This window comes from Cheilinus undulatus, linkage group 4, assembly GCF_018320785.1.
Source record: "Cheilinus undulatus linkage group 4, ASM1832078v1, whole genome shotgun sequence".
Lineage (NCBI taxonomy): Eukaryota > Metazoa > Chordata > Actinopteri > Labriformes > Labridae > Cheilinus > Cheilinus undulatus.
This window is the reverse complement of record NC_054868.1, coordinates 26,271,514-26,298,167: the sequence shown is the minus strand read 5'-3', so window position 1 is coordinate 26,298,167 and position 26,654 is coordinate 26,271,514. Positions and strand designations below refer to the sequence as shown.

Sequence of the window (26,654 nt, the reverse complement as noted above, 5' to 3'; positions counted from 1 at the left end):
GGGTAAGGGATATGTGAGCTGAGGGATGTAGGTGTTTTCAAAGTGAGGATTTGTTTTGGTCCAAAAATTGTTTGTCTGCATATCCATCTGCTACAATGTGTAACAGAGCGGTTGAGCTGACCAACATCTCCAGTGGCTAATATACTTGCTAGTGACCGATATTTCATACAGCCCCACAAGATAAAAAGTACAAGGCAAAGTCTGAGTCATGACATGCGCCACCATGACATAAGAGAGGATCAACCCTGAGCAGATGCAATGAGGACTTAAATTACCTCTGTATTTGGAACATGCTCAACCAACCTAGCCTGTGTCAAACTTCGCTTTCCTGCACCTACTTTGATGTTCTTTTAAATTTTAGATAAATTAATGTTCATAAATTGTCTTTGGTGCCGTTTTCCATTCATGACTTGATATAAACCAAAACAGGTTAGTGTTATCTTTAACCTCTACTGTCTTTGTTTATTGAAGAATTTGCGAATCTTCCAGCAGTGATCTGTTTTTCTTGTTTGGTCAAACCTCTGAAGATGCCATGTCAACACAGTGGCTAACTGTAACAAATCAAACAGGCTTCCATCTGGACGACCTTCAAGTCAGGAACCCCTATTCAAGGATCCTGGCCACTGAGCCAACCACACACACACATTCACAATCTTTCATTGGACGCCCAAGCACAGTCCCTGAAGTCTGGGCTTACATCTTTAAAAGCCATGAACAATAAGGACCTGATTAAATCCAGAATGGATTCAGGAAGTAGTGAAACCATTTGAAAGCACGAGGAGTGCTTTCACACAACCCACTCCCTCAATAACACCACTCAAGCATTGGCAACCTCTGCCTTTTGAAAATGTTGACTGCTCAGTCGTGTAAAACCTGTCACTTTTTCATATCTTTTACTACCATAACATACTGGGAGGTTCAAAACTAAGGACCAAAGCCCTCTATAAAGTCTTATTATTGGCACATAGCAGCATAATGCAGAACAGAAGTTAATGTCATCAACCTTCACTTTCTTTCCCATCTCTGTTTTTGACTTCTAGAAATCATAGACGACCTTGCACATCTCGTGGACAAGACAGACGACAGGATTCGAAATGAAACACGAAGGGTGAAGTTGGTGGAGACAAAGTCAGCCTCTTGTGGTGAGTTTTCCTTGTTCCTTGAGCACCAATATCCAATACAGTAGAGTGCAAATGTAAATGTGAATATTTTCAAGCCTCCCATTCCTCATCATCCACATTGACACATCCACATGCAATAAAACACACCATCAGTTATGTTCCTAACCAACTCCTGTATCCTTAGAATAAAAATAAAACATTACCATCAAAAAATATAGAACTGCAACTTAAATGACAGTAGTAAAAAAAAAATAAAATAAAAGCCACATTTACTGAGGAAACAACAAAAAGAGATGCTGAAAGATACATCTCCCAAATTTTTAGTTTGTGATTTACCATGTATGCCTTATATTTCTGACAATGTTTAATAGGATGTTTTTGTTTGTTTGTTTGTTTTTTTTGTCCAAATTAAACCTTAAATCTGCCCAACTTGCTCCAGCGGGAGCACAGAGGATGTGGATTATAACAAGATGTCTACCAATAGGTGGCCAGATGCAAAATGACAAAATATATTTCTTTGAGGACTGGCTTCAAATTAGAGTTTTAAATAATATTGCAAAATTCAAATGAAAGTTAAAAAAAAAGAACTGAAACATGCTGCAAAAAACAAAAAACAAAAACAAAGGAATTTGCTGCAAACTAGCTGCAAATCTTTGTAGATTTCAAAGTAAGAAACCCACTAACTCCCAAAAAAGATCCAGTCATCAAAGTGGCCTCCCAGCAGTCTGACTCAGCTTCATTTTTTTAGCTCTTGTTTTGTCATAAAAGAATTACTCTCTCTTTTTTGTCCTCTGTGGGTAAAGCTTTTCAAAGGAAATCAGCCGCTATGAGAGGTGTGTTGGCGGGTTAAAACCAATCTTTGGAATGTGGGAGCCCAGGCCAGGCTCAGTTTGCCCAGCAAAACGCCAGACAGCATTGCTATAGCAAAGGCTGCTTTGTTGTGCTAAGAGACCCGGCTAACTGGCGGTCACTGACAGAAGTAGGGGAGGCAATGGGAGGGTCAGCCCCCAGAATGCTTTATTCTGTTGGCCGTGTCCCCATGGTGCCCAAGCGCGAGTTTGTTTGAAGATCCCAGAGCTTATGTTGTTTTGGAATCAGAATTCTTTTCTCTCTTTCTGTCTTTGTTTTTTTGTTTAACTTGTGCTTTTGCCATCCCATCTTCCTCCTCCATTCTTTCAGTTTGAGGCTGAAGAATGTCCACAGAGTGTGTGTTTTCCTGCGTGCACCTGCATACCAAGTGTCAAATGTATTTGCATGTACTCTGCATGTTTCTGAGTGTCAACCTAAATGACTGAAACTGTATCTGCACAGCATGATCTTGTGCATGCTTGTTCGCAAGAGAGTAGAATAGAGTGTGTGTGCATTTCAGACCTTCCCTGTGAATGGAAAATTCCCCCATGGACGTCTTCACTTTCACCTCAATGCGGTCTTTCTTTTTTCCATTCCTCTCTGTCATCCCCCCGTTCGTCTCCTCGGTTGTTTGACACTCGTCTTTGTGTCAAGCAGAGAAAGAATTGAAAATACTACATGCCACAAATTGTTCTGAAGGCTTTCCCTCTTTCTCCATGGCAGCATGTTTATAATTCCTCAGCTTTAAGGCTTTATTTATTTTTGAAACCACCTCTCATCCAAAGCCGGCATTTGGTGTTATGTCTCATCCGTGCCCTTGTAAAGGTACAATGTCTGGTTCTGACAGGCGGCAGCATACTTAACATAACTGGTGGGAGCTGCATCATTGTAAAACAGACAACTTACTTTTTCCACACACAAACTGGAAACTTAAACTTACTTAGATTTACAGTATTTATCATCAGACACTTGCACTCAGTTTGTGCTTGTATGCACCAAAGATCCTGAACATTAGAAGGTGGGAAAGAGTCAGCTGAGTTATGAGAAGGGTCATCCCGACAAAATAGAGGGACCCACATACTGCCAGACCGTGGTTCCTGTGGTACGCTGAGGGAGTTGTGAAACATTGGTTGTGATGAAACAAACTTAATTCATGCACATACAAGACTTGTAGAGACATATATCTTAATGTAGAAAGATTAAGACTTGATGAAAATGTGTTTGCAGTGTTGAACATCTGACAGTTTTACATTTAGAAGCCTTTACAACAGTTATACACATAGGCATGTGGTAAAATAAAATGACAGTTAAACACTAAAGAGAGACGTCTGCAATTTAGTTATTCATAAACATAAACGGTCCATAGCAGGGAGTGCAACCCTAACCCAAAGTTTTTTAAACTCTTCCTTAATGGGATATCCACAAGTTTACCAGTAAATTGGCTGATTAAAAGTATGAAACCTGCGGGAGTATATAGCGACTCAGTCAAGGCTAGCACTGCCACCTTTTATATAGCTTTAGTTCCTCTGTAGGTCAAATCATGCATTTAAAGAAAACAGTGACATATTGTTAAGTAAATAAATCTCATTAAGTGCTGTTTTGAATGAAAAGATCCTCAGTTAAAGACAAAATGTGACAACCAGAGATGACCTGAGAGGCTGTGAAGCAGAAACTGAGACATTTTGGGGGGAAAATACAGTGAATAATTATATAGTTGTGGAAAGAGGAAAAAATGGCCAAAAATTGACAAGAATGGGCTAGAATTGTTTTTAAAAATTGCAAAATGGGTTAAAAGTGGCAAAATTGGATAAGGTGGAAAAAAAAGTGTCAAAAATGGGTGAAAAGCGGCAGAATTGATTAAAAATAGCAAAAATCGTTAAAACATAACAAAATGGGCTCGAAGTGACAAAAGTGGGCGGAATAAACAAAAAAGTGGTGAAAACCAGCAAAAATGTGTTAAATGCTGACAAAAATTGACTAAAGTGGCAAAAAGCAGCTGGGCAAAATGTTGCCTAAAGATATTAGAAAAATGGGCAAAAAAACAGTCAACAAAAAAAGAAGTATGGCCAATGTGGTTAAAAAAATGACAAGAAAAGGTAAAAAGGGAAAAAAGTGGCAAAAATGGGCAAAAATTGTCACAAAAGCATCAAAACAGCAAGAATACGTTTTAAGTGTCAAAAAGATGTGGTTATATGGAAGAACATGGTGAAAACTACCACAAATAAATTATTCCAACATCTGAACTCAATAATATTTTGACACACTTTTCAAAATGAGGTAACTGTTAGCCTGGATACTAACTGCTATCACCAATGCTACTGATCCAGCACACATCCATTGATATCATCAGTCAATCAAAACAAGGGAGGGCCCATTCTCTGTTGTTTTTTTTTTTTTTCAGGGTCCTAGCCAAGTCTTCGGCCTGTTGGTAACTAACAAAATTTTAAACTCCAAAAGGAAAAACATGTTACAAAAAGAATGGCAGCTGTACAGAAGTTGCATGTGGAGTTTGCTTAATGCAGTGAAAATTTTCATGCAAGAAAACCCATTTTCCATCAGTGAGACCTGCACAAACAGACTGCCCTCATATTTACTGATGAGACTTATATATTTTTTATTTTAGAAATATTGCAGTTTTAGAATAAATTTTATATTTTACAACTCTTACAGTGAGAAATGCCCATAAAAACAATTTCAAGACATTGGTCTTATTTTGTTTATCAGAAAAGATGCATTTTTGAGGGTAACCTCTTTAAAGGGTTGTCTTAGCAAATAATAATTTAAGAACTGTAACCTGGGTAAACAGTGGTAGCATACAAACTAGGGAATGCAAGATAGTTACTGCATGATATTGGTATCAACAGATATTAGCTTAAAAAGGTAATTATCAGTATCAACAGGAATCTAACTTTCTGCTGATATTACCACCAATATTTTAAATACCGGCATAATGGCAAAAATCCAATATTGTGCATCCCTTGTACGCAGAAAGTCCAGCATTGAATCAAAATTCTTTCCCACCTCTCTCACAGTGCTGTCATTAAACAAGCTAAGCCTGACTCAGAGTCATTAACATTTGTTTTAGATGGTGTCGGTGGGAATTTAGGAGTGGAGGCTTTGACTTTGGTTGGATTAGTGTGACAGATTAGTTTTAGGCACCAAAGGGTCTCTTGAAGAGTAGTGTGAGCTCCTCTGAGCCTGGGTGTCACTAGCAGGCAGCACCGGTGCTCGAACAGCCCTAATCCTCGGTTTGTTGAGGGCCACTTGTGCAGCCTCACACTTCTGCAGGTGGTTGGCATCTAAAGTAGTTTTCAATGTTTGGACTAGAGGGGAGGTCTTAAGAGACTGTGTGTGATGGGAGGCTTTTGACAGCATTGGTAAATGAACATGTTAAAGTGAGAAACTGCTCTGAGTCTGAGTTGTCAAGGGAAACAGTCATTTCAATCCATAGGATGTTTAACTCTTAGAACTCTCTTGGACCTTATTCAGGCATCTTCCTTGTCAGTACTTCTTATTGGTCTAACATGGTTTATTGTTGGAAACCAGAAATTCAATATATTTCCAAAGGTTGGCAAAAGTAATTCTCAAAGTGTTACATGCTGCTAATGATGTTCCCACATCTGAGAGTCCTCTTATTGCGTGACAAGCTAAATTAAACTTTCCTTGAAAAAAACTATAAATATTTAAAACCCTTTTCACATCGCGTGTCTGCCAGGGTTTCTGTTTAAACAATTTAGTTCTAGTCAATGTGCTCAGGCTGTGAAACGGCACCATGGTGTATATGGTTTCAGACCCTTTAGTCGTATATTACCTCAAAAAGCTAACTAATTTGCAGACCAGTGAGTTTTATGCTTTAAGTTGATATCGCAGTGGATGGAATGACATAATGCAGGAAAGGAGCCACAGGTTTCAAGGTGCGACCTAATGGCGAGGCCAACAGTGCAGCAATGTTTGATTTTCAATGATAGGAAATTGCATTTAAACTCCCGTACACTGTTTAAATTGCAGTTGCAACACATTAGCAATGTTTCAATACAAAAATTTAAACTCTTCACGTTTGTTAGTTTTCAACACATGAATACAACTTTTATGCCTTTATGAGACTCAAAAAGGATTTTCAATAACTAAAGCACCTGACGTTTTGTTTATTGTTTTGGAACATGGTTAGAAAAAGTACTGAGAATTTTGACAACCTTACTAGTTGAAACAATCAAATATTTAGATACATCCAAGTATTTTACCTCTGGGATAAGATCTCCAAAAGATGCATGTCATGAATGGTCATAGAGATGGACTCACAATATTGAATTGTCAATAATCCTTTCCAAATCCAAATATTCCATTCATATGTTGAAAGCTCATCCTGAAACTAGCTGGTAGCAGTTTCTTAGGGCCTGTGTGCAGAGCTACTGTGTTTGCGCTGGCAGTGCTCACAACCTCAGTTTCAGGGCTTTTCACTGGCGTTGCAAAATGCCATGTGTTTTGCTTGGCTGTTCACTTAGTATTTTCCTGTCTTCAAGGAAATATCACCAAAAACATGCCAACAATGTAAAGAAGTCCTGCTTTGGCATTTGCCGCAGCTGTAGACCTACAAGAACACTTGATCATGAAAGATGTGACTATCAGTTCCTCCTCTACCATTGCTGTTGACAAAGCTGATTTCATAAGTCCCACCCCTTCTTGATTATGACTAGACGGTGAAGGAGAAGGGACATTGACGAGCGGGATGCACTTCCATAACCTTTCAAATCAGATGGATTGGCCAGATTCCATGTCTGACATCAGATAAATCCATCTTGAAAAGCTTCAATTTGATATGATTATGTCAGTTCTGAAAACAGACCTGACCAATCAGCATCATTAGAGGAGAATGAGGCGCTAGCTACGGACAGGGTTTAGTTGTACTGGAAGTTGATAGCAATAGCTACCACTGATGTAACATTTAGCTCAGATATCAAGCTAGTATAGCTGCAGTTTTATCAGAACTGGACAACATTTCTTTATTTAAAATGGACAACGAACAGCTGTGAAAGCTTTTATGATGGAAAAGATGTTTTTGCTCTTCTCCTAACTGCTTCAGCATGAGTTTTATCCACCAACAAGGTCCACTGTTTATAAACTATGGAATCACCTGCCTGTTGAGCTCAGGTCACCACTGGAACTGTGCATGCAGATTACCTCGTTTAGTCTTGTCACTCTGATTGGTTCGTAATGAATGTGACAGAATGTTTGCCCAGTCATTTTCCAAGATTTTTTTTGGAAAGTCCGGCCCCTCCCATAAACTTTGTATGGAAAGTTTTTCAGGTGAATGTGAAATATATCCATGCACTGGATATCTGAAATAGTCTATCTGGCGTGTCCTCTTAGCTCTTCCAAAAGGCCCTTGGTGCTTTAGCCCTAGTTTGCAAATTGCTGGACCTACTGGTTTCCATTCTAGTTGAAAATGTTAACAAAGTATGCAGTTTGCACTCTGAGGGTAAATTATAAATGTAATGAGAGATGATTTTTGGCAAGCTATTAATTTGAACATTTGTGCTGCAAGGAGAATAGACATCATAGTCAAGGTTTCATATTCCCATAATTACCTATAAAGGATACAACATGGATTAGAGTCAAATTCTAAACTTCTAAAAGGATGAATCCTATGAAATACCAAGCCAACCCGACTCATTTGAGGTTCAGTTGCGACTATTGGACAGCTTTGGTCTGTAGTGTTCAGACCAGTGCTCACACTATTTGTGTTTTTGTATTAAACTAATTCATTCATACGCTCTAGGAGTACATCTGATATTTGGTCCTCTTCAATTGTGCTGTGAGAAAAATGACTCGAATCACACTAACCTTGTTAACATAAAATCTGTCCCTTTCCTTTAAAGGTCATCCTCATCTTTTGTGGTCCAAAAAGATCTCTGAACCATGAGCAGGGGGGCTCAGAGGAGACGTGAGGGAGGTTCAGAGGTTGTCTCAGCCTGTCCGAGACTCTCACCAATTATTCGTTCCCTCTGTGATTTGTCTTACTGATGTGTCTGAAAATTGCTAAGATGGGATGAACCCAGACTTCGCCCCCCTAAACTCCTGGGTGGTCAGTCTATCAGCACACTAACTATCTCCCTCCACATCAGTGTCACAGCACAGGACTAATCTATTTGGCAAGCACACGGCATTATTGTCATTAGTCTCTGGAGGGAATCTGAGGGTTAGGAGAGGCTTGTTTAGTTTCTGAGGCAGGCAGGAGGGTGAGGGTCAGCACGGAGGTCTAATGTGGCTTCATGACTGACTGTTATTTGACAATAGAGGGTGTGAGAGTTTTTCTCCACGCTAACATATGCACATGTGTTACAGCCCTGCCTTTGCTGCTATTGTTACTGGCAGCTGTTTGAATGAAATTCTGATGTTTGAGTCTGTTGACGATTGGGTGCTGCCTCAGTATCTTCTACACTCAAAGATAATTGCTGGAAACTTACGTATGTTTGTGTATTGCTTTAAGTATGAAGCTTTTAAAGAGCCATCAAAAACTGTTCTAATTTGACATTTATACTGTGCCCACATGTGCAAGTTATCAGGAGGAAAGGTCCTGCATAGACCAGGAGGCAAAATTCAGCGCTGAGGAATGAAGCCACTTGAGGCTGCACTTGAGTTCTTGCTAAAAACTCAATCCCTGTTAGACCCTGAATTAAAATGCACAGTTCCACAGCAGAAATTGAAGTGTTTATTCAGTCATCTCCCCATCTTTTACAAAGAATTTGAACCAGATTTTGAGTGAAGGTTGATTTATGCTGCTTCCATTCATATGTATGCACTCTCTGAAAGCTTATGGATACAGATCAAATTAGAGCTGGGCAATTAATCGAAAAATAATCAAAACTGACATTTAGAGTCTATAACTGACGAAAACCTGCATGTCAATTATTTCAGTTTTTTTCCCTGTAATATCTCTCTCTACTAATGCACCACCCACTTAAAAACAAACTACTAGCTGTGTAGGCACATGATAGGCAGCCAGGTAGTTTTCAGCTGTGTATTTTGCTTTCAGTTGTCTCAATAAATAACTATGAATTGTTTATCTCTGCATGCTCCTCTCAGTCATTGGTTTTAAAATTATTTACAGAACAAACAGAGTCGGAGGTTAGGGGTGGAATAAACGTTCATTAATTGTAATCGAGGTAAAAAGCCCGATTAATCGTGATTTTGATTTTTGCCATAATCGCCAAGTCCTAGATCAAATGCTGTAGTACCACCGGTTAGTGGGGTCAGCAGTACACTGAGTGCTGTGGCATTCAGTTTGAGCCAAACCAGTGAAAGAAGTTGAAGAAGAAAACTTTAGAAAGTAGTGGAAGTTTTTGAGGAAATATCCCTGAATATTATTTAATTTGTTTAAAACTACAAAACATGTACAGGTGCATCTCAATAAATTAGAAAACTGTGGAAAAGTAAATATATTTCAGTAATTAGATTCAAAAAGTGAAATTCATATTTTATATTTATTCATTACACACAGAGTGAAAAGTTTATATTTTTCATTTTGATGATTATGGTTTACAGTCAATAAAAACCCAAAACTTATTATCTAAAAAATAGAATATTACATAAGACCCATAATGAAATGTTGGCCTTCTGAGAAGTATGCATTTACACTAAGTTCTTGGTTGGCCCTTCTTTTGCATGAAATACTGAATCAGTACAGTGTGGCATGGAGGCGAGCAGTCTGTGGACCTGCTGAGGTGTTATAGAAGCCCAAGTCTCTCTGATAGTGGCCTTCTGCATTGTTGAGTTTGGTGTCTTGCATCTCCCTCCTGACAATAGCTCATAGATTCTCTATGGGGTTCAGGTCCTACGGGTTTGTGGCCCAATCAAGCAGAGGAATATGATGGTCATTTAACCAGCTTTGGAACTTTTTGCAGTGTAGGAAGGTTCCAAGTCCTGCTGGAAAATGAAATAAAAATCTCCATAAAGCTTGTCAGCAGATTGAAGCATTAAATGCTCTAAAATTTCCAGGAAATGTATGCTTTCACTTCAGAACTCAGAAAGACAGACTGTGTTATCCCTGTTTTTGTACCACCCTTTTTCCTTCCACTCAACTTTCTATGAAAATGCTTTAATAAAGCAATCTGTGAGCAGCCAGCTTTAGCAATAACAGTTTGTGGCTTACCCTTCTTGTGCAGGGTGTCAATGATCATTTTCTTGACGTCTGTCAGGTCAGAAGTCTGTCCCATCACTGTGTAGCCTAGTGAACCAGACTATTTAAGGCGTAGGATATTTTTGTAGGTGTTTCAACTTAGGGCGCACTCACATTAGGCCATCCGTACCGTGCCGTATTCTAACTGTGCTGAAGCCCATCTAACCCCCTCCCCTGTCCCCCTTTAGCCTGAACTAACACTGCTCAATGCATCCAGGCCTGGGCACTGATACATTACGCGCCGACGTCATCACACGTGGCACCCTCCATTAATTAATTTATACGTGTTGATGACGCGGTATGCGTAAGTATTGTTTTTTAGGCTGTAAAAATAGCAACAGATTTATACGATATCTGATATGACACTGGGATCAGTAGGCTACGTTAACTATACAGAGCCAAGTGAGAAGAGAGAGTGATAAAGGAGAGTTATCGATCACAGCATATAATCTGGAGCCTGATCATAGTTTAAGCATGTCTGCTGAATGAAACACAAACTTTGTAACTCGTATGAGCCCCTACAGTCGTTCTTCTGCGTGTCCGTATACTATCTGAATCCTCCTGGCATTCCTTTATGCGCCATGAACTGGGCCATTTCTCTGTGTAATTTTGGGTGCCTTTCAGGGCTGCACCAAACAAGCTCTCATGTCATAGGACAATCTGTGTCCAGCACAGGATTAAATGTTAAGTTAAAAGTTTTTTTTACTGGGACGAGAGCAATTTTAACCATCTGATGAGAGCTGGAAGTGAATACGCCACAGGATTGATAAATGATGTTCCATGAAGCTTACAGATCTATTGCCATACATAAATGAAGCAAAAATAAGCCTTTATACTTTGTCACTGGTAAACATGTTAGATGGGCTAACATTATAATCAGCTAAAATTCAGCTTCATAGTGGTAAAAAAGACAACAGTTAAGTTGTACTTAAGCTACATCCAGTGGTCTGTTGTCTGATGGTCAGATCCCCTGTTTGCAATCCGACTGCCTGTGAAATGAGCAAATGATCTGAACTGAATTGTTGCTGCAGCCATAATCTTTCTTTCTGAATTTGTATTAAATTTTCCTGCTTAAGCGCCAAACAGAATGGTATGGTTGATGCTCTAAGTTTTCTAATCAGTCGAAATGATGGACAGTGGTCAGATTTTTCTATCATTGTTTAAAAAATTCTGTCAAAGATGGAAAATATTCAGTTAATCTATCCTTTGTTTGGACAAGTGAGCGGGGGGTTTGTACATACTGCTATTATAATTTACGTAAACTTTTGTACTTGCCAACCCCAAGCTACTCTCCCACTCCACCAGTTAGTCAAAATCTGGTAACCGATACCAAACCAGAGGCTTCAGTCCAAAAGGCGGTCAACAAACCACACCTGCATGTACTGTGGACTTAATACTGAGTGTTAAATAATGAAAAATATGCAGAGAAAGACACATTTATCTAATTAATGCCTAAAAGAAACAAAGACCCAAAATGACAGCTTAGACACATGGAGCCTGCATGGTCTGGACCCTTTAAAGCCATATCCTGATAGAGAAATCCTGCATCAGCCCCACTGCCACACCACCGCAACCACCACAAGCAATTAGTTCAGCATGGCTTATATCTAGGCTCGTCTCTTCCCCTGTGGGAAAGTCGACCAATTAGGGGTCGGAGGAGAACGCAGGCGGGGAAAGCCAAAGAATGAGAGAAATGTAAACCCAGAGTGAAAGGCTGGGGGAAAATACCAGCTCTGTGCTAAATAACAATAGACAACTCCAGTCAGTGAGAGGACGTAGGCAGACCGGCCAGATACGCAGTTGTCTGAAATCATTACTCCTGGAAGCCAAAGGAGTAGAGGAATAGTGGATGAGGATGTCCTTGTGTTAGAGGTATGTTTGGTAGTGTAGATCATAGAATATATAGACTTTACTGAGGGATAAACCAAATTGGAGAGACATATTCATCTCTTCAATGTGCACTATAAACTGTAGATTCTCTTATCTGGAGAATGTAGAAGCTGAGCCTGACCTCAATGTCAGATTTTAATCCATCTAACCAAATATTTTCCATAACGTTTCCTTGCCTGATTATGTTTAGTATTTGTTCAAGGCCCACCTACTATTGTTTTGATTGTTTTAGGCCAATACTGGTGATGTTTAATAAATGTGGTTAAATTCTATTAGTAATTATCAATAACCATGCACAAGGATTATTTCTGATACCTCATCTGAGACAAACATTAAACTGCACAAAAGAGTTAGCTGTCTTTGATGTTTAACATCTCTGGACTACAGTAACTGTTTCACTGATAGCTTTCAAATCTGTATTGGTATATCAGGGACAAGGCTGCCAGTAAGGAGGGAAAAGGAATAGGGATGCACCAATTGTGAAAATAAAGGATAATGCCAACACTTGTTTTAAATCATGGCTTAGCCGATGGCTGAAACCGTTGATGACTTTTTTCCCATTTCTTCTTTTTGGTGTTTCTTCTTTCTGCCCAATAATATTTTTTTCTCTGAATCAGCCAGTAGGTCTAACTTTAAATTGAAAAGACAGAACAGATTCTTCTGAAATCAGTTCATGCCTACAGTTTTTGGTGATGGTTGATGTTTGTGAAAAAAGCAGATACTGGCAAGTACTGATGTTAAACCCATTATATGTGCATCCCTAAGCTTTGTCAGCTTAGCTTCAGCTACATTTGTAGGGTAACTACGTTAGCTATGTAGCTACATGTTAGCTATGTAGATAAGTTAGCTTTAGCAATGTGAGCTTTAGCAAATGTAACTTAAGCTAATTTAGCTACAAAGAGATTAAAATATGTAGCTACTTTGTGAGCTTAGCTTAAGGTTTGTTAGCTGCATAGCTACATTAGCTACATAGCTATGTCAGCAACATAGCTCAGTTAACAAAGCTACAGAATGTTTTTAAGGTGGGCAAGCTTCTTTCCTGTAAGTAGACTGCTTACTCTGCTTTATCAAACGTTTGGTAATCAGATTTAGCAGGTCAGGTTTTTTTTAACTTTAAACTTTTGGTATCCTTACCATTACCTTAACCATTAACTTAACCCTAAACTAAAGTTTGATCTGAATTTATTTTTAAAAGTTTTAGCGTGTATTTCTGTTCTGAAATATGTGCCGTCTCAGATGAACCGTCTGTGAGAGTGGCTGTCAGAGATGAACGGTCTGCAGTCAGACTGTCTCAAGGATCTTAGCTATGTATGGCTTTGGTAGAGAATTACATCAAACCAGACTCATTCAGCTCTTTAAAATGATTCATAATCAATAAAATGTGATTGTAAAGTTCCTCAAAGACATTTGTCTTTTTTACGAAGGTTGAAAATTCTTGTAGTGGATTTTACAAACTTTATTCCCTGGGTGGTGGCTATCATAAAAACTGTAATATTTTCAGGTCCTGGGGGTTTAGCGCTTTGATGAAGTGTGAGCGAGCTTTTGCACGTTTTTCTCTGCTTCCATGGTATCAGTGAAAAACAATGATTATCCTCTCATAGCACAATCAGAAACACATGTCTATCACAGTGTGCAATCTGCAGCAATAAAGCGTCTGTGGCTGTTGAATGCATGTAAATTGCATTAAGTCATCAAGAGAAAAACTGTGATATGCTGTGAGGGCATACTCACTCGGGACTCGCGTTAGATCAAGGCCTTTGAAAATTAATAGTGAGGTATGCAGGCTCCTTACCTCTTCCAAGTGTATTCCCCTGTGTCTCCTGCAAGCCCCTCCTTCTCCTCCTCTTTGTGAGTCTGTCTTACATCAGCATTGGACTCCTCAGCTGCTTAACATTTACATTTGCAGTATTAAAGTAAGAGGGGATTAGCTGTACCTTAAAAGCTTTATCACAAATGGATAGAAAACAAAGTGAAGACATAACAGTGTACAAACAGCACTGACCTCACATGAATAATTGATTAATAGTATTCTGAAGGAACTTCTAGAGGCTCGGTGCCATAAAAGTCTAGAGAATAACTTTTGTTTCAGCTATTACTTTTATGAAACTCTGTTTTTTAGGCTCATAAAATTGTATGCAAAACTATTATTCCAACAAATGCATAGCTGGTGCTTTGATCAGAGATAATGTGTTGTAAAGTAATTGCACACCTGTTAATGTTTGCATTATGAGTATGTGTTTAGCTGTAGGCTTTCAGGCAAGTATTGAAAGATAAGCTTGATAGTGATCTATAAGAATATATGTTCAGTTGGCAGAAAACCAATTAAAAATAAATATTTTCTTTGATTTTCATATAACTTCCAACTTTTTCCTTGTATGTTACAGCCACTTGAAGTCAGAAAATATACTGACTAGCAAAATGAAAAATAAAACTTTAATAAATGTTAATTAGTTACCTTTACATGCTGATGGAGGGTTATATTGTGATGTGTTTAAGTTTGGCTCAGTAAAAATTACGATTTGGCAAATATAAATAGATTAATAAGGTGTTCAAATTAAAAGAGAATGAAGTAAAGCATAGATTTTGATGAGAAACTGAGAAACGCTGTTGTGCGGATGGGTATTTCTTCAGTTTTTTCAACAAAATAAAATAGATATAGTGCCTTTAAAAGTATTCACCCTCTTGCATGTTTTACTCTTATTGATTTTATAAATCAATCATGGTCAATATAATTCAGCTTTTTGACAAACTTATAATAAATCTTAACTAGAGTTCATCAAAAGGCATCTGGGAGACTCCGTGGTCAAGTGGAAGAAAGTTCTTTGGTCTGATGAGACCAAAATGGTGCTTTTTGGCCAAAAGACAAGACACTATGTTTGGCAGACACCAAACACTGTGGTGGCAGCATCATGCTGTGGAGATGCTTCTCAGCATTTGGCCCTGGAAGGTTTGTAAAGCTAGAGGGTAAAATGAATGTAGTAAAATAAGGAAAATCATGGAGGACAATCTTATTCAGTCTGCAAGTGAACTACAGCTTGGGAAAAAATGTATTTTCCAGCAAGACAGTAACCCAAGGCATACAGCTACACAGAAATGGTTTAAAGACAACAAGGTTCTGGAGTGGCAGAGTCAAAGCCCAGACCTCAATCACATAGAGAACTTGTGGCTGGGCTTAAAAAGTGCTGTTCATGCCCAGTCTCCATGCAGCCTGACAGAGCTTGAGCAGTTTTGCAAAGAAGAACAGAGTAAAGTTGCAGTGTCCAGATGTGCGAGCCTGACTGAGACCTATCCACACAGACTCAGTGCTGTGATTGCAGCCAAAGGTGAATCTACTACATACGGACTTGAAGAGGGTGAATATTTAGGCAGTCGCTGATTTTACCTTACTTATTTTTATTTCATTGCCATTACTTTGGAGATATGGTATTTTGTTTTGTTTTTTTGTCAAAAAAGCCAAATTATGTTACACATGATTAATTTATAAAATCAATAAAAGGGAAAAACATCCAAGGGGTGAATACTTTTTATAGGCACTGTAGCAGAAGAACTCTGACCTTTTTAACCCTGCTTATACCACTCATGTTAAAGATGCATCTCTGTTTTTGTCTTTTCACCAACTAATATAAAAGTAGTAGTATCTATAATGACTTAGATAGTTAAAGAGTAATGATGAGGGTATTAATATCTATAAAAATGAGTGATCCCCATCCCTACAGGGGACTGTGTTAAAAGGTAGAAAGGGGGTATGATGTATGGCTTTTAAAGCAAACATAGTGCATTTTTTAACCAGCTGTACATACTTATGCTGCCAGCCTCATTCAGACACCTGAAAAACTGCAGGTTTTGTATTCCAACGCTGGCTTCATTATTCAACATTAGATGTTGCAGTTTGATTGCATTGCAACTTTGTGACACATTAGAATTAAAGTAATTATTGAACAATATTGAATAATAATAATCTGAAAGTGTCAACGCTGATAGGATCATGTAATTGTGGCTTTTATATTTTACCCAAATCTTACAAAATGACTAAATTGGGTTGACTGCTATCATCTGATGTGTATCTTTTCTTTTTCAGGTATGATGGTGGTGATCGTTCTGCTTCTCATAGCCATTGTAGTGATTGCTGCCTGGCCAGTGTAGCTGAAGAGCACAGGGTTGGACATGGACACGGCATTACAACAGTTTGGTGCAGAATCCTGGTTTTAAACCTTTTGCATAGACAGTGTGCACATGTATATACATTCATTTAAAGATTTTATTTCCTACTCTTTTCTTTACATGGAGTGATTTCTTAACTAAGGTAGTGTGAAAAAAAGTCTTTTAGCAGCACAGGTACATTCACTGGTTGGATGAAAGGCAAATATGCTTCTGTGTTTGTCTTTTATAATTTTAAGTGACTAACTCAGCACACTGACAATGTATTAAATTATTTGGAGGTTTATAAACCCTTTGAAAATACTGTGAGCCTGGACTGATGTGAATGTTGACCCACTAGCGGGACCTCCCGTAGCAGCAGCAGGAGCTTTCCTCTCATAAGTCTGTCTGTGGTCTGGCTGAGGCTCACTTATTCTGCAAGCTTTGCAATCTTCACACTCACTTATATTTAGCCATGCATTACTGTAGCAGCTGTAATGTTATCATTTGTGTTGGGTTTTTATAATGTTTATAGAATCGCTCTCAGCCAAAACAAACAGCTCGGCTGTGTTACTAACACGGCTCTTTTCCTTCATTGTAAATCAATTCAGCTTGTAATTTCTAATAAATGACATATCCAGTTAAAAGTCCCCGGGCTCCTCTGTCTGTCTGCTGTTGTGTTCAGACCTTACTCTGCAGGATTGCAGTGTTTTCTAACATGATATTTGACCTGGGTGATCTTTTTTACATACCTGACACAAAGAGCACTATTTCAGTATTCCTATGAATACTTGAATGTTCAGCTCTGATGGTCTATCATGGGATGCTAATAGGCCTGTCATTGTATTTGTTTCTGTATTAATTCGGTGCATGCAGGCTAACAAAGTATGTGTGTGATTGGGGAAAAAAAAGGGAATAACACAAGGCAGTGTTCACACCCCTATCCAGGTGGACTAACCACTGTTAACCAGTGTTAATCACTGTTGTTGTACTTAAACAAAGAAAAAGCACACAACAAAACACAAGGAAAGTACCCTATTGTAGCAAGACCACAGCAGACCTACCTGCTTCCTTAGATCAGTTTTGAGGGGAAACGTAGGGTTTTCAGCTGTATGTCAAAAGAAACATGTTAAACATATTAATAAATATGAAAAGGCATCATCCAGAGGAGCCAATCGCCATCATTTGAAGAAATCAGGCATCCAATCAGCTGCTGTGTGGTTTTATGCAATTCTTTTGGATTGGATTCAATACACTATCAGTAAACATGTTCAGTTTATTGTGCTTTATAATGTTTGATTTGATGAATTTTAGTGAGTCTTTGATATATTGCCATGGAAACAATGCTAAAGCTTGATATTCAGGAATATTTCCTCATCAAAGTGTAATTGTTGTCAGTAAATCAGTCAATTTTTTCAAGGAGAATGATGTTTAGAAGGTAGCTGTGCAATAAGACAGATGGACAGTAAGCAGGTTATTATAAAAAGGATCCTCTTACCTTTCATAGAAAAATGACAAAGATATCAACTGCAAACATTATTTTTTTTTCAATGTTATTAATCACTACATATTAAAAATGGTGATTTTTGCTGGTCTTTTATAATAATTAAAGAAAAAGTAGCCAACTGAAATCAAGTGGCCAGTAATGGCCACTGAATGCAGGATCTTTTGCTGATCCTTGGGCTGTAAGGTGTATGTTTTCCCCACTCTGTCTTCAGCTAGAATGAAGGCAAGAAAGCCCAAAAAAACAATCTTAAAAAATAAAATAAACAAAAAGTAGTCAAGCTGGTTTTGCATAGTGCAAAAAACAAAACAAAACAAAAAAAAAACAAATGAGTCACAATTATCCTGTACATAATTGACATGAAACTAGTAAGCGGGTGTGGTAACTGACTGTATGCCTCAAAATGCACTAAATGATGTTATGGTTATGATTAAAAACAACAGAGGTCAACATATTTTCATTGTAACAAGAGTTTATTTCATCTGTAAATCTGAATTTAGTTCTACCAGGTTGGCGTGTTCAGTAGTTATTATTTCCTTCTTTAATGGCAACAATCTAAACGACCACAAACAAAAGTACAAAAAAAGTTGAAAAAGACAATAATATCCACAATGTCTTGTGTCATTAAATATATTCATATATAATAACCATAATATATTAGTACGCATTGTAAAAACATTGCAAAAGTCTTGGCAATGGTGACAACTAAACAACATTTACAATTCATAGTATGAACACAAAGCAATGCTTTGACAGGCTTGTGTGTGTGGTGATTCATCAGGAAGCTTGTCAAATCGTCACTCTGGAGACGGATGTAAAAATTTACAGCATGAGGCTACACAGATTATAGAAGTGGGATTACAGATTACATTGTGCCCGACAAAAAAAACACTGACATGGAGAGTTATGATGCAAAGTAAAAATGAAGGCAGAAACGAGTGAGTATTATGTCATCAATGATGCCGGACAAACACATTATTTTACTGACATCAGCATCATTTGATTGATTTTATCGTAAAAAACATCTAATCCTTACCAGTTAATCTTTTCTTACAGTTCAACTCTGGTGATTCTGATCCCCATAGCTGAAAAAAATCAAACTCTTCTCATTTTCCATCATCATCAATGAGGCATCCAGCCTATAAACAAAGTTCCTGGAATCAGAAATCATTGTTAACCCAACAAAGGAAGTAAAGAGTCTACTAGATGAAAACCATGTGCCTTAAAAAGACCTTAAAACCTTTAAGAGTTACTTTTTCTTGCACTGAAAGGTGCTAAATATAATCCAGTAAAACAGCGAACACCAGCAACATCAAACATGTGTTCAGGCATGGACTGAAAGGAAACCCAACTTCATGATATTTTACAAACCTGAGCTGTGTTTTTTTTTCTCACCATGCATTCTTCAGAGAAATCCAAACTGAACCGCACACAAATAAAATGAGCAATGTGGTTTGAATCAAGCAGCACCAAGTGATTGCAATTCAGCCCATTTCTCCCTGCACAAGTGTGAAGGTGAAGAGAATTAATGTGACAGGTCAAAGGGACACTGCAGCTCCTGAGTGTCCTTTTTTTAAACAATGTACAGTCATGCACCAAAAAGGAGGGAGGACTCAGTATTTAAATGCTATCTCATAGGACGGTAAGATTTATTCTAGATGAAAGCAAGCCAGTGTGAAGTGAGAAATACATTAAAGGTACTGTTTGTGGTAAAGTTTTCATTGAAGATTCACTGCTGCATTAAATGAGGCAAGAAAATACTTTTCTTTTTATTATTCCAATGCTAATTACTTTCTACTATCTGCATTCATTCAGAAATCTTTACATAAGAACAGTATGCACTCAAATGAACACTAGTGATACCTTAGAGGCCAAATTAGAGGCTATTTTCTGTCTTTTGGATGTATTTTGACACATTTTACAAAGTGTTTTGAATGAACAGGTATATGAGGAATGCACTTACAATGACCAAAAACATCTGCATTGTTACACTGATGAAACACTGTATTCACATGTCCTCTGAGAGCACTGAATAAACACAAATCCAAGCTGTTGTATCCATCTGATTTCTTGCCAAGATTTCTTATTTCAAGATGTAAAAACCAAAAGATTTGGCATAAAATTGCTTATTTATTCATCAATCATCCATCCGCTTATCCTATTTAGGGTTGCAGGGCCTGGAGTCTATCCCAGCTGTCATTGGGCAAGAGACTGTGTGCATCCTGGACTGGACGTCAGTCAGCCACAGGGCTGACACACAAAGGCAAACAACCAGGCAGACTCACGCTTACGGGCAATTTAGGGTTACAAACGAGCATATCTTTGGACTGCGGGAGGAAGCTGGAGAAGTCAGAAAGAACAAGGGATATGTAGAATTAACTGGACAAACAATTGAATTTGTATCCCTTGGTAGCCAACGCTGGTATCACTTGCTGGTTAAACTAACTATAAGTATGTGTGTTTCTTATATCCATGGCATGGTATCTATTTCATATCCATCTGGGCAACATCCCGTACACAGTTGTGGCTAATCAGAGTGAACCACTTGTTTGCCTCCCCCTTTAAATAAACTACATAACTGAATCAAATTCTTGTTAAAGCTGGTTGGGGGAGAAGGAAAAACATCTTTACCACCAATAAAAACTTTCAATACAGTTCCTTGCTCTTCTTTTAATTAAGAAACACTGTCCTATTTTGATTAAACTGATGCTTTAGCTGCATCCAGGCTAATCTCTCCACTGGCAGCCATTGTTTACAGACTTGCAGTAAAATTAAACCACACCCATGGCTACTGCCCCGTTCTCCTCCAATGACACTGATTGGTCAGGCTATTCATGGGCTGAAGAGGCATTCCACACTGACAAGATGGATCAACCAGATGACAGATTTGAAATCTGGCAAATCCATTGGCCTTGCAAGATTATCAATCTGCATGTAATAAGTAAAAATCAATCTGCAACACAAAATTTGATCTTCTTAGGTATCTTGAAAAAAGACTTCAGATATTTTTTATGTGCCATCAGAAACTTATTTACTCATAACCAGCAACTTGGGTCTTATTTTTGGCTTTCATATCTTGAAATAAGATGCTAATGCAGACTTGTCAGAACAATCTGACAAAATAACTGTAATGAGATCATTTTGACTACAAATCAGACAAATACACTTGTTTATCTTGAGTTTTGCAGTGAAATATATGCAGCACTTTCAATCACAGGTACTGTTAGTGAGGATGCGTCCATTTCACAGCAAAATACAGAAAATTAATTTCTTAATTTCTGTGGCAGAATATGTTTAAAGTCTGTAAATCTGGCTCAATTCATTTAAATAAAAAATACATACTTTAAAGTTTATTTTGCAGCCACTAGAGGACAAATATTGTCTTTTCTATATGAGAAATTTAATGAAAAATTTTGGGAACAGTTCCACTTTTTTTTTGTTTCAATACTAATCAGTTCTGTGAGTCGTATTATGCTGTACCCCAGTAAGGCCAACAGTTAAAAAGAAAAGTAAGATATCAATGTGCTGTAATCATTCTTAAGCCTTAAATTATTAAATATAATTTAACTGAAGGAGCGCCATCGTAAAGTATAATGAGTATAATGACAGTAAAGGCTGGGATTTGTATTGAATTTGTATTTGCAATGAAAGTTTGTGGCTTCAAATGAAATCTCTCCTCTTTGTAACATGTTTTTTTTTTTTTTTTTTAATTTTCAGCAGCTCTGGTTAGTGAACTGAACACTAACACTCTCCAATGAAAACAATTCACATGCAGTTTTTTCCCTAATACTCTTCCCTATAAACTAATGAGTGGACACAATAGGGCAAAGAAAGGATTAAACATGTACTCAAGATTACTCAGGAAAAAAATGCTTAAGTTTGTTCCACAATTCTCAGCTGTCACCACAATAATCTTAATTTGTATAAGCTAAAAATGCAAACACATTTCACGTCTCTTGAGTTGCGGATGTCACTGACTTTGTAGAAGTGACAGATAAATGAGCTATGCATTTCTGAAACAATCGGTTTTATGGCACCATTCTTGTTGAGGACACTGTTTCAGTGAGATCAGTGAAGAATTTTTTTCTGAGAACAAGCTTGCTTCTTAGCAGAAAAACATACAAAGAGAAATCCATGCAGATGCAAAACTGCAGTGGTTATTAAGTGACTTTTTCTGTCGTTTTGAACCAGCAGTAAATGTCCATAAAATCAAAACATAAAAATATAATGATGGCATACTGAGATAAAGAAAACAAACACAAATAACTTTATAAGCTGGTAATAGGTGCAAATTCGGCAAATCCACAAGAGAGAAGACATCTCAAAGTAAAATAAACCATAAAACCAAATCTGCAGGGTGAGCTCCTTCAACAACAGTTCACTAGAAAAACAAGTCATCCTAAATATTTTTCTCTTCATGCTTCTACACGAAAAAGCAGCGACATAAACAGTCTCTTGTCTGTCCGTGGTCCTCAGTCTGCCTCTCTTTCACTTTTTTTTTATAATGACCCGCACAGCTTTTCTCTCCTCTCCGTCTTTTTTACACCTATGGCTTCTTGCACTTGCCTTTCTTCTCGCGCTGTTGGAACTTCCTGAGCCTGCGCGCCCACGTGTCCCTCCACTGGATAACCAGGCTGCCTTTGTCTGCCACCACCCCGCTCTGCCCAGGGGAGTCCTCGTCGTTCCCCAGCAGAAGGTATTTCTTCCCCGGCTTGATCTTGGGACACTTGCAGGCCACGTCTTTGGCCCGCACCCACAGGAACTGGTCCCCACGGCGGATGCGGCTCTCGCCCTGCTTGTAGACGGAGATGATGTTGACAGTAAACTTCCACCAATCACCAGCTTTGTCCGCCTTCAGGATGTGCACCTGGACAGCTGCAGAGGGAACAATAGACATGACACATTATCACTTAATGAGGGATTTATGACATTCCACTGACATGCACTCAGCATCTCAGCTTGAGGTGATTATATTAACTAGAGGATGAGTCTGCAGTGATTAGAAACATTTTATGAGGCTGTAATCAAACACAGCAGTCTAAGAGCTAAATGCTCACACTAGTACACACAGAACATGTTTACAAAATGATCCGAAGAACAACAGACATATCACCATGTTTCGTTAAACTATGTATGACATACTATGATTCAAAACAATACAAAAACAATACAATATGATATTAAATGAATGATGTAAAAAAGAACAATAGTCTTCATTGCGGTTCACATTTAGCACTGCCCACTGGACTGATTAGTTGAGGACTTCGGGCAAACTCTAGTTGAGATTTTATGAGTTTTCTTCAACAGTGCCTTTCTTTTTGCCACTCTCCCATAACGCTTTGACTGGGGGGCAAAAGTTGTTGTATGTAGAGTCTCTCCCACCTCAGCTCCTGGAGCTTGCAACTCCTTCAGAGTAGTCATAGGGGTCTTGGTGGCCTCTCTCACTAATCTTCTTCTGGCACGGTCACTTGGCCTGATCTAGGCTGTGCTATATTCCTTCCATTTCTTGATGATGAATTTAACTGAACTCTTGGGGATGTTAAGTGACTTGGAATTTGTTTTTGTATCCATCTCCTGACTTGTACTTTTCAATAACCTTTTCTCTGAGTTTCCTGGAGTTTTCTTTTGTCTTCTTGGTGTAATGGTAGCCAGGAATACAGATAAACCACTGACTGGACCTTCCAGACACAGGTGTCTTTATACTAAAATTACTTGAGCCACATTCACTGCGCTCAGATGATCCATATTTCACTTATGGTGACACTACTAGCAACAATTGGTTGGACCACTATTGAATTAGGTCAGTCACTTCAAAGGGGGTGAATATTTATGCAACCACTTATTTTACATTACATATTTTTATGTAACTGATAACACTTTGTAGAAATCTATTTTAACACTGACATTAAGGAGGCTTTTAAAATGTTTTTTAAATCAAAAAAGCCAAATTACATTAACCATGACTGATTCATAAAGTCAATAAGAGGTAAAATATCCAATGGCAATACTTTTACTTTTTCGAGGCACTGTAGTTAACAAGTGAAGTGTTTTTCATGCTGTGCATTTACATTTTCATTTTCCATGTCATGTTGATCCAGACAAAAAATACTTTTCATCTAATCAAAGAACTGATGTTAAGTTATCTAACCACTCTCCTGTATGAAGATATGCAGCTGATTTTGTCCTCTTACAGAGAGCTTGTACTTTGTTACAACTTGCTTCATCAGCATTTCAGTGTAGAAAAATCACCACATTCAAAAATCACCATCACAGTGGAAGGAGAGGGTCATTTTTCTGCCAAGCTCACAGTCTCTTTCTCCAACTGTGACCATTATTTAAACATAAGCTCTCTCTATTCTCAGAAACTACAAGAGTTGAGCTGGCAGTTAAAACCCCACAGAGCACAATGTGGAGAGACTTAGTGAGTTCTGACCCATGCTGCGGCCATGAGGGATCATTTCACAGTATGTAATATACTTAGAGGACCGCACAATTGGTCTCAAGGCCCCTTATGTTTGAGATTCCTTTGGTTGCATTGTACAGTTGCACAACAGTCAGTTTGCTCAATATGAATGCTCATTAGATCTGACAGTCAGAGAGACCACTAAGGAAGCTTGTGTAGCTCCCAGATTGATTGGCCATACATGTGAAGGTAAGAAAGATTTGTTTTGTTGTTTCTTTTGATAATGTTTGGAACATTAAGGCAGCAGCTTTTTGTAACTGTTGCAAAAATCAGATCTGGAGATGAGCAGAGTTCTTGTAAATGGTAACCACACAAGTCAAAAATTCTTGCAATTTCAAGGTCTTTTAAACTGCTAAATGTTCCAGATTTAATTGACAAGAAAATATATGATTCATTTTGTAAGCTTTGGGAAACATCCAGTATAGTATGAACATCAATGCAGATCAGTATGTTTTCATCAGATTAGTCTGAAGCTCTAAAACAAAATGTGCATACTGTTAAAAAATCAAATGAATTTACAAAAGAAAGTAATTAGCTGAGAAGAAAGAATGATGAGAAAAAAACACACCTTGGTAAAACTCCATCTATATTCACTCACTGTCACATAGCATATCCTCAATGGAAAAGGCCTCTTCATATAGCGACGCAGAGCTTCACATGCATTATCTCCATTACTACTAACAGACTTCAATGATTTGTAATGTGATTTAGAGGCTACTGAGGGCTATTACAGACGCTAGCTACAAGACACTTGGTGACATATCATGATGAATCAGCTGGTTTGGCTCCTGAGAGAGACATGAGGATTTCCTCTTATTGATCCAGACCCAGCTTGTATAGTTATGTAATAGATTGACCACATCTCTGTTAAGTTCCATTAAACTCCCCCCGTACTTACAGGACTGCTTTTAAAATGACTGGCTGCACAATGGGGTCACTGGTTTCGCCTTCAGTGTAACACTGATGAAACTGGATGAATTACACATAATCAGGGGAAAAAGCTGTTAAATGCAGCCTTCCAGTTTTTCTCTCTCATTATGTGAAATTCATCAATGAAACAGGTTCATTGTTAAGTAAATACACCACCACAAGCCATCACTTCAAACAAACACATAAATGGTAGAAATGGGTAGAACTGAGCAGAGCTGGTCTCTCCCCATCTGGAAATGCCTGGAGGGGCTGCAACATTACAGGGGTGTGCTTGGGCAAACAATAATCATGGTCCATTGCTAGTTAGCAGCAGTACACATGAATGAGAAGCAGCAACAGAAGGGCAGCTCAAGTAACATCCAGTTTTCCATGACAACAATAAACGAGTGGCATGATGGCTCAATCATGACAGCCTGTCACAAGACACATAGGAAATTTCTGAATAAAATACTTATAATTATGTAACATAGGAGTGGTCATTTTTTTACTCTAATTCCAAAAAGTTGGGGCGCGGTGTAAAATGTCAATAAAAACAATGCAATGATTTGCACATTTCATAAACCCATATTTTATTCACAATAAAACAAACAACTTATCGGATGTTGAAACTGAGACATTTTACCATTTCAAGAAAAATATTAGCTCATTTTGAATTTGATGGCAGCAACACATCTCAAAAAAGTAGGGACTGGTCAACAAAAGGATGTAAAAGTAAGTGGCACTATTGTTTTACATCGCATCTTTTTTTAAACAAGTCTGTAAACATCTGGGGGTGAGGAGACCACTTGCAAGAGTTTTGAGTGAGGAATGCTGTCCCATTCTTGCCTGATGTTTTTTCTAGCTGCTCAACATTCCTGAGTCTTCATATGGCATATGTTCCCTCTAAAACCTCTTTATACTTTACAGCATTAGTAACTTTCCAGGTGTGTTAGGTGCCCACATCACAGGCACTAATGCAACCTCATATCATCGGAGATGCAGGCTTCTGAAATTTCAATTTTGAAATTTACTGATAACAAGCTGGATGGTCCCTCTCCTCTTATGTTTGCAGGACAAGAATCCGTAGTTTCCAAAAAGAAATTCAAATTAAGATTAATCTGACTACAGAATGGTTTTCCAATTTGCCTCAGTCCATTTTAAATGAGCTTTGGCCCAGGGAAGACAGTGGCGTTTCTGGATCATGTTCACAAATGGCTTCTTCTTTACAACATGCATTTGTGGCTTGTGTGGTGATCTGTTTTGACAGACAATGACTCTCTGGAGGAGTTCCTGAGCTGAGATTTCTCAAGATCATCTGAATCTGTTGTTGATCTTGTTTACTGTGGATGGTGGGATATTAGTAACTCTTTACAATTTTACGTTGAGGATTTTTTTTCTACCATTTTTAGACGCAGTTTTTCACAGATTGTTGAACCTCTGTCCATCTTTACTTCAGACAGACTCTGTCTCACTGAAATGCTCCTCTTATACCCAGTCATGTTATTGACCTGTTGTCAATCAGCCTAATTAGTTGCAAAATTCTCCTCCAGCTGTTTTTATTAGTATCACTTACTCTTCCAGCCTTTTGTTGCTCTGTCCCTACTT

The 26,654-nt window shown here is 38.2% G+C and overlaps 2 protein-coding genes across 3 annotated transcripts in view; one reads left to right on the top strand and one right to left on the bottom strand.

The window, feature by feature from the left end:
* The window catches only part of stx8 (syntaxin 8), a 58,019-nt gene extending 41,199 nt beyond the window's left edge, over nucleotides 1–16,820 (top strand). The window contains exons 7-8 of the mRNA XM_041784815.1: nucleotides 1,041–1,142; nucleotides 16,115–16,820. Of these exons, the coding sequence (XP_041640749.1) occupies nucleotides 1,041–1,142; nucleotides 16,115–16,179 (167 nt within the window). The 3' untranslated portion in view covers nucleotides 16,180–16,820. The remainder of the gene's footprint in view (nucleotides 1–1,040; nucleotides 1,143–16,114) is intronic.
* Nucleotides 16,821–18,195: 1,375 nt separating this feature from the next.
* The window catches only part of ntn1a (netrin 1a), a 90,117-nt gene continuing 81,658 nt past the window's right edge, over nucleotides 18,196–26,654 (bottom strand). For both annotated transcript variants that reach the window (XM_041784813.1, XM_041784814.1), the window contains one exon: nucleotides 18,196–22,552. In XM_041784813.1, the coding sequence (XP_041640747.1) occupies nucleotides 22,224–22,552 (329 nt within the window). In that variant the 3' untranslated portion in view covers nucleotides 18,196–22,223. The remainder of the gene's footprint in view (nucleotides 22,553–26,654) is intronic.